Here is an 8,332-nt window from a genome sequence, read left to right as displayed (position 1 = left end):
AAAAAATTGAGCTGAGTTGTCTTTTTTTCTGATTCCTAATAAGACTGAGAACAACACGCTGAGTGGCAGCTCTGATCCCTGAAAACACCAGTACTTAAGAACTCTTACATTACACATTAATCTAATCCTAGCAATTTCCCTGGGCTTTCAACAAGAGTGAAGAGACAGGAGGCTAAAGAATAAAAGTAAGAAGTTCACTGTTATTAGGATCATAACAAGACGAGAAATTAAATCAATTTTAAACTTTGATCTCCAGCTTCTTCTGCTTGAAAGTCAAGTTCTGGCAAATATTAGTATTACGTAATACTCCACAACTTCGGTCTCTTCCGCGTGAGGGAAATGGAATGGACCCGTCTGAAACATGAGAACAGCAAAGCTTTTGTATTTCTCTGTTACTAATCTGATTTCATCTCATTTTGTTCACCTAAAAGGACAGCAGGGGGCCTTGCCAGTGTTTATTGAGACAGGATTGGGATCTAATTCGATGTTGTGTAACCCTTAAAAGAAATAATCCTATTAATACAGAATACTTCATCAGAATGACTAAGCTAGACATCCACCAGCACAGTTTGCTTACAGATTGGTTTGTTTGGAAGGATAATTTACTTTGACTAAATTGTTTTTTCCTTTCCAAGTGATGAACGTCTGAAATGAAGATCTTCTGTAGATTATAATCATAAGGGATTATCTTTAGCTCTTTATCTGGTGTTGAGAAGGACAACTAACTGCCATGTGGTAAATACACGTGTGGTCCTACGTAAATATTTCAGACTAATTTGATGGAAAGGCCCAGTGGGAATATAACCAACCCCTTGCATGTCTAGGAGAAGGTAAGTGCCATAAACCTTGAACCATATATCTTTTATAATTTATGACATATTGTGGGACTAGAGTAGGCCTTTTTTTTTAAAAAATTGATGTGTTTTGGTGCACAATAATCACTGTATATTTGGTTTATCATTCACTTACACGTTCTTTACCATTTCAGATGTTCCTCTGGTCATCAGTGTTTTCCAAGGAACCCCAGGTTCCTGGTCAGCGCTCGCCTGAGGAACTGGTAACTAACATGTTGATGTTGGAGCTGGGCTCTTTGGTGAAGCGCACTGAGCGCCTCCGCCAGGAGAGGACGACGGAGAACCGCAGGCGCAGCTCCAGTGTGGATTACAGCTGGCTGGCTGCACCTCCACAGAAGTCTTCCTATGAGATTCCAGCTGGGGAGATACTGGAGCTTCAGGACCTGTGTGCCAAGGTCTCTCCCTCCCAGTGCGGTCCCCTCGTTCTCAGGTAGGCCTGTGTCAGTAGTAGGCTAGACTGTGGCTAACAATGCTAGATCTCAGAGACAGCAACATACGGTTACTTTAAGTGGAGTCGATTTTTAAAAAGAAAATTCTGTCCGTAAATCTGGGCGTGCAGTCTGTTAAAATGACATTTTTTATTTTATTTTAAGTTTTTTTATGATTTTGATTAATTTTCTGCTTTTCATTTAACTTACGACCCGCATTTTTGGCAACCTTGATTATGTAATGTTTAATGGACTTCATGTTGTCAATAGCAAAAAATTGAATATTTTCTTTGCATTTTGATATAAGTATGGTACAATATTCTTCTATTTAAATCAATGTAATAAACGAGTTAGGTCAAAAATAATCTAAACGTAATCAAAAAAGTAGTCTGATTACATTATCTTAAATATGTATATAATTAAGTTACAATCAAAAATCACATTGGAATGCAACAAAGTGATTTTCTTTTTTTACTGAAATGTAACAAAATTCAACAGCCTAACTTTTTTTATATTAACCTTCCCTAATAAGGGGCACAACATGAAAACACATAAGAAAAAAAAAAAAAAAAAAAAAAAATTGATCAAGTGTTCTGCAACTACCTCTTAACTGATTTTAATGGGCAGTGATGTCGGTTTTTATAGCAGAGGCCTTTTTTTGCCACCAAGTTTAGGCAGAAAGTGACCTAATAGTTTTTTTTCTTCTTCTTAATTTTGAACAGTATATCTATCGTTTTAAATTCTACTATTTAAAACCAGGTCAAACATTTTTGTCAAATCCTTTGCATGGAAAGATCTATGTATGTTTTAACCACTCAAAAGTTTGCCACCGTCAGCCTAGCTAAGGCAAAACTGCTTTAAAGTAACTTCAAACATTCAGAGGAAAATTGTATGGACAATAATTGTTGGACAAATGCATGATTTAAACAATCTATATCTTTGAGCATAATCTACTTTTGTTTAGGCTGAGGAAAGAGGTGGTAGAGGTAGAGCCAGAGGTGAGCGAGGTGTCTCGTCTGTTCCGTTCTGTCCTGTGTAACTTCCTGGACGAGGCCGAGGAGGGGAGGCCACACTTCAGAGAGCACTGAAGACTCGGACCAACCGCAGCAAGAGCATGGTCTGTCATCCAACCTGGGCTCACGGAATCCGCATCAGACCGCTGTGGAGCAGAGTCACAGACAGGCGTGACACTGAGGAGGACGACGAGGATGAAGACAATATCCACAGAAACAGGAGGATCCGAAGCATGCCGGATATCAGTGTAGTGGAAGAAAGAGCGCTGACCTGAACAAAGCTATGTTTGGAGTAGGAAACTCCAGGTACAAAGCTGGCATCCTAAGCTACCCTTAAATGGTACATATTAGTACCTTTTGAAAGGATACTGCCCCAGTGACAGTTTATAGCTTTTTGCTAAGTGTGCAAAGGTTCTACTGATATTAATGGTTCTTCATGGGAACCATAGATGCTAATAAAGATCTCGCCGATTCATCATCATTAACCTTTTTCTACTTTCCCCTTCCTTCAAATGTGGCGTATTTATCAAATGCAAGAGTTAAACATAGTTTTAAAAATGTCACTTTTCAATTATTTAAAAATAGTTTTAATTAACTTCATTAATTATCTTATGAGCGTTCATTAAACAGTAACTACATATGTTACTGTAAAAAAGAAAAACAGCAACAGACATTACAACCAAGCATAGAGTTTCTATTTCCATTAGTTTTCTTCACTTCTTTCATTTTACAGTATGCATTTCACAAATGGTGGGGTGGGATTTTCCCCAAATCTAGAAGTCCAGTTAAACACAAATGCATGTATTCTCTAAAAAACATCATTTATGTTGAGAACTGGAAAGCGGTATTCTCATGGACCCCCCTGGAGACTGTACAAAGAGATACAAATGGCAGTGTACAAACAAGCTTGTGAAGGATGATAAAAACAACCAATGAAATGGAATTTGGAAAATGTCACTAGCTCAAATACTGATTTCTCACCTGCTGAACTAGCCGTATTAACATGTTGTGCAAAGTGGTAATGGATCCCAAAATCCGAAACTAGAAAGAATACACATTAAGCCTTAGTCAGTCCCCATAAAAGTATAGAAGCATCAGTCTCTTGACGTGTCTTGGTGGTCTACTATAAGAGGGATTCTGTAACTAACCCCTAAATAAAGACTTCTCTATAATATTTAGACAACAGAGAGAAAAACTGCAAAATGTATAAAAAGGTTTCAGAACACATGATGTCTAAAGGTGTATATCATGATTAATACAATCATAAGTCACACAGAATCTGTTAAAATGGTGGGTGGTTTTTTGTATGCATGAGACGACTGCTGGCTTTCCTCAAGGATATCTCCGCAATCTGTGTGATTTAGAAAACCAAATTATAGACAATCATTTCCAAGAGCTTGCATATACAGATATAGAAACATATCAGATTGAAATTTAAATGGACAAACTGTTACAAACTGACAAATGCCCTGCCTATATAGAATTGAGGCTTATGAATATTAAACTCCATCCATTTTGAGGAAAAAGATCACTAAAACAGAGCTCGGCGGCCAGTGAGCAGAGAAAAGATGAAAGAAGTCTGAGAGAACAGCCCCTTTCATTCCTCAAATACTGAAACCTGCATCTCTTAAGAGTGGACATCAGGTCATGAAACCACAAAGACGATGAAAAAAATGATGAGGATCAGGAACATCTTGATGAGCAGCCAGCGGTTGTTGGACACAGACTGGAAATATTTGAGTATCTCTGAGTGCGCTAGCTCCACGTTCAGCTGAGTGTCCTCGACATTGGCATCAATTCTGTCAGGGAAGAGAGAAGTTTAATGAAAGGAATTATTCTTTGTTTTTTTTTATGATACTGGTACCATTTACTAAAGGAACTGCTGGCTAATTGTTACTGTGGCAGTTAAAGAGCCGATTACAACGGCAGAGAGATTTTCATTATGATCATAGACAGTGAAGACCAAACCGCAAATGGAAGCAAATGGAAAAAAACCCCACACTTGCTTATTGAATAGACACTGTAAATGGAAACAAAAATAAATAAATCAAATAAAGACTGGTGTTTGAATTTAGTCTACAATTCTGGATATCGATCAGAGTTATTTTAGCATTATTTATTCACTTGTATTTATTATTCATGAAGGGTTTGAATTGGCTTTTATTTTAGTTGGTTTCAGTAATTCCATTATGCACTCCGTCATTGGTTTTAGTTTTTTTACATTTCTTTTCAGCCCTTCATTTTTTATTAGTTTCCATTTTACTTCCAGTTCCTCTCTAATAACTGAAGTTGTCCCCTCACCTCTGTACAGTCTCTTCCTGTTCTTTCACCATGTGAGCCAGCTGCTGAAATATAGAGCCGAGCTCCACAATAGTGGACTCTATATTCTGCATAGTGTCTGCACGGCTCTGAATGTACGAATCCTAAACAAACACACACTTGAATCAGTTTCCCTGCAGCTGTACCGTTACAAAACAGCCAATGAACAATCAATCAATACCCGTTCATCGATTAACTGCATCTGCTGACTGGAGCCGAGGTCCATATCTATAGAGATATCAGTCTTCTTGGAGTCGTCCTGCATAAGCACTGAATTGTCTGTTGAAAGAGAAACAAAAAGGGAGAGATAACTACAGAAATGTTTAAAGGTGGACAATGTGTGCTTTTTTCACAAGTAGAGCTGCTCTTACTGAAGCTGTTGGTGTGGTAAGAAGAGGATGAGGCAGGAGTCTGAGAAAACTGCTCTTGTCTGCTTCTCTGCTGCTTTAAGTTCTAAACAGAAGATACACATTTACAGAGCTGTACCATGATGGATCGAACACTTAAAAAAACAGCTCAATTACCTCTGTTCTGACTTCCAGGACTGACTTGAAGTCACTTGACATCGATGCCAGTTTGGACTAGACAGAAAACAGGGTGTTATTTCAAGCGGAAGTCCACTGATTTGTGACGGCACACTAAGGCCAAAGGTGAATACCTGTAAGGAGACTACGATAGTGTTGGAATGTGTCTGGAGATGTCTGCCATTCTGTCCACTCCGTGATCGAACGACTTCCTGCAGGCCAGCTATCTGCTTATTAAGACTGTTGATGTCCTGAGTGAACAGACAGACAGTTATGAGACACATTACAATATGAAATAAGTAGACAGAATAATGTGTCCTTCCGAAAGGGGAAGTAACAAGCACACTAACCTGTTTCACAATGTAAGTGAGTTCGTCAATTTCAGTTGCTTTGTCATCAAAAAGGGACTTTCGTTTGGCCACTGCAAGTGAACACGGATCGAGTTACAAGTCAAAACAGTCCACAGTGGTACATGTGTGAGATGGCGAGGGAGACCAGATACGTACGGATTGTGAGCTTCTCTAACTTGGCAAAAGTGTTGCTGAGGTCTCTTCCAATTCGCCTGTTAATAAGATGCAGTCAATATCTGTCATAAGGTCAAGTCGATGAAATAACACGGACCATTAAAGCTTAAGTAGGTCTGAATAAATTATATGTCAAATGCAGTGTCTCATGCCAATATTAAAGACAGTTGCAGGAAAAAGTCCGTAAACCCTTTGGATTTTCCAGGAAGTTGGTCTGACATAAAATTTGAGCCGATCTTCAACGATAAACAAACAATAGACTGAAGAGTGTGAAGCTTCAAAAGCTAACAGCAGTCAGGAGTCAGCTAAATGCTGATTCACAAATTTGAAGTCTAACGTTTAGGTCAGTCACGTGATGGTCACTTATTTATTTCTTTTTGTTTGTTCAAATCTATTCATTTACTGACAAATACGTAAAAAATATGACTTTTTTATTTTACAATGTCAAAAATGTCAATCTGATACAACTGTCCTGATATCATAATAAAAATTAATTCTTGAAAAACAAAAGCCCAAAGCACTAACATTTCAATGTTTATTTTTAATGCTTTCGAAAGAAGTCTCTTATGCTCACCAATGCTGTAAAAATGTTATTTAAGAATGAAAGGGCCCCTGTTGTGGGTAATGAAAGGATCATATTTTAGTTTTGGGAGACTCTAACAACAGGTTTATCAAGCGGCAACCCTCCAGTCTCTCTCTGAAACCAACACGGAAGTGACTTAAACTTCAATTCATCGACTGGCAGCTAGAAACTGGCTCCAAAAGGGAGTTGTGTAAAATGTCCAACTTTACAGTAGAAAAAATATGTTTTGGCCTTCTTGACAACTGTGAGGGGTGATTTTTTTTCTTTTTATAACTCATCTGTTTAAATTATACAAAGTTCTCCATGATTTAGAGCATGAATGCCAACAAGGCATGCAATATGTTGATGTCAACATGAAACGTCTTGGGATTCGTTTTAAAAATGACTTGTTTCAATGATTCAGAGTCGACTCTTTCTTTTGAGAGACAAGAACTTGCACTTTCAGATTTAGAACTTCGCAGGATGTTTTCATTCACTCAGAGCTGTTACACACTGCATGAGTAATGAGGTAATTTTCATAAATCCATAATAGGCACTTTAATACTTCTTTATACACTATTTGATAGAATAAACTTTCCTTCACAACTTTCAACTTTTTGTTTATGCTGGTAAGTGCCTACATAATTGTACTTGTGACTGATTTAGCGAGTAAGAAGCAGTTAGATCTCATCTTGATATTAAGATTACCAAAGTGTAATTCTTTTAAGCAGACTACTCATGTGTATTGATGCGACTTGATCTTCATCAGAATCCAAGCAAATCCAACATTCACACACTTTCCCTCTTAAACCTTTACTGATTGAGAGTATAACTCACTTAGCCAGGAGTGTGAATTCACTCCGCTGTCTGACTGCACTGTGGACAGTTCTGACAGGTTGTGCTCCATTCTGAAAAAGAGCAAGAGAAAAACTTTGTGGTGTTTTTTTAACTCATGCTACCAGTATGTACACAAACTCCACGAAGGGAGACTATATTATTGAATCTATTAGCCACTTGCAGGCTACTGAACTATATGCATCAGTAGTTATCGCACCTGTCTCCCCTGCAGGGACTTGCACACAGACTGAAACTCACTGGTACGGTCTCGGCAGGACATGCTGAATGTGTCTATGACAGGGGTGATGGGTGCTGGGACAGCCAGGGGGGTTTCCAGCTGGGTCTGGGTCTGAGGTGGCCCAGTGTACACCCCGTCCTGGCTGCTTCTAGGACCGTGACGCCGATGCACCAACATCACCTTATGATAAGAGAGGAGAAATCAATGTTAAAGTGTTTTAACAGCAAAACTCCCTTCCAATTTTACTTTGCTTTTGATCAGAATCCTAAAATTAAAATAAGTGTAATTGTAAATGTCTTTTCTGTCACTGATCAACTTAATTGACAGCTGTTTTGACCAGAGCATGTCTAGAAACTTCTGTTTATCTATTGATGTCATCTGCAATGTCACTGTTATAAAAACAAAAGAATGTGGCTGCATGTCATCTGCGTATATTTTTATTAAGCAATCATTTTCATACTTTTTTATGTAAGCCTGCTCTTGCTACCTGCTAAGCTAAATGTGTAGCTGAATGTATCATTATAATGTTTTCATCGGTCAAACAATTTAAAACGTCACATGCGTCTGAATACATAAATAAACGAGCAGCGCTGATTTGTGATTGGGAAATGACAACATATGAGCTGAAGATACAAAGATTCATTTCTCACCACTCTGCCTCTCCGCTGGTTGAACAACTCCGCTGGTCGTGAACAATATCCGGGTTCTTAACACCGATGTTGACGTCACTGCCACGTATTCTTAAAGGAGATCTCTTATTATTGTCCAAACTAGGTGGCGCTGTGAAACTGTGTTTGAAATTAAGATTCTTTTTATTATTATTATTATTTATTTTTTTTATGTTTATTACAAACTCTCGTCGAGACAACAGCATAAGAAAAACAGGTAAGGAAGGCATCAACAAAAAGCAGATTTCACAATGAAAATAAATAAAATGAATAAAAATAAATAATTAAATAAATAAAATAAGGTATTGTTCTCAAATGTTACAGGATTAAAAACATTTCAGAAGCATAACAAAAGAAATTAAGAT

At 37.9% G+C, this 8,332-nt stretch overlaps 1 protein-coding gene and 1 pseudogene across 1 annotated transcript; one reads left to right on the top strand and one right to left on the bottom strand.

Annotated features, from left to right (window-relative positions):
* The first annotated feature begins 498 nt into the window (after nt 1-498).
* Nucleotides 499-2,570, top strand: LOC113064353 (protein RD3-like; annotated as a pseudogene).
* Nucleotides 2,571-3,527: 957 nt separating this feature from the next.
* LOC113064350 (syntaxin-5-like) lies at nt 3,528-8,080 on the bottom strand. The gene is made up of 11 exons (XM_026235113.1): nt 7,950-8,080; nt 7,279-7,479; nt 7,062-7,132; nt 5,645-5,700; nt 5,489-5,559; nt 5,273-5,389; nt 5,139-5,195; nt 4,986-5,067; nt 4,796-4,893; nt 4,597-4,718; nt 3,528-4,094 (listed from the first exon to the last, which is right to left on the bottom strand). The coding sequence occupies exons 2-11, from the start codon at nt 7,474-7,476 to the stop codon at nt 3,941-3,943; spliced, it is 1,026 nt and encodes a 341-aa protein (XP_026090898.1). The 5' UTR covers nt 7,477-7,479; nt 7,950-8,080; the 3' UTR covers nt 3,528-3,940.
* Nucleotides 8,081-8,332: the final 252 nt, after the last annotated feature.

Source organism: Carassius auratus, chromosome 46, assembly GCF_003368295.1.
Source record: "Carassius auratus strain Wakin chromosome 46, ASM336829v1, whole genome shotgun sequence".
Lineage (NCBI taxonomy): Eukaryota > Metazoa > Chordata > Actinopteri > Cypriniformes > Cyprinidae > Carassius > Carassius auratus.
The sequence above is the reverse complement of the archived record's forward strand: the minus strand, read 5'-3'. Positions and strand labels throughout refer to the sequence as shown.

Excerpts from the sequence above, each read along its gene's own strand:
- LOC113064350 (XM_026235113.1), bottom strand. The coding sequence starts at position 7,476 with ATGTTGGTGCATCGGCGTCACGGTCCTAGAAGCAGCCAGGACGGGGTG. Across the intron at positions 5,701-7,061 it reads GAATTCACACTCCTGGCTAA|GCGAATTGGAAGAGACCTCA; the intron begins GTGAGTTATACT and ends TCTTATTAACAG. Across the intron at positions 4,894-4,985 it reads TTACCACACCAACAGCTTCA|ACAATTCAGTGCTTATGCAG; the intron begins GTAAGAGCAGCT and ends CTCTTTCAACAG.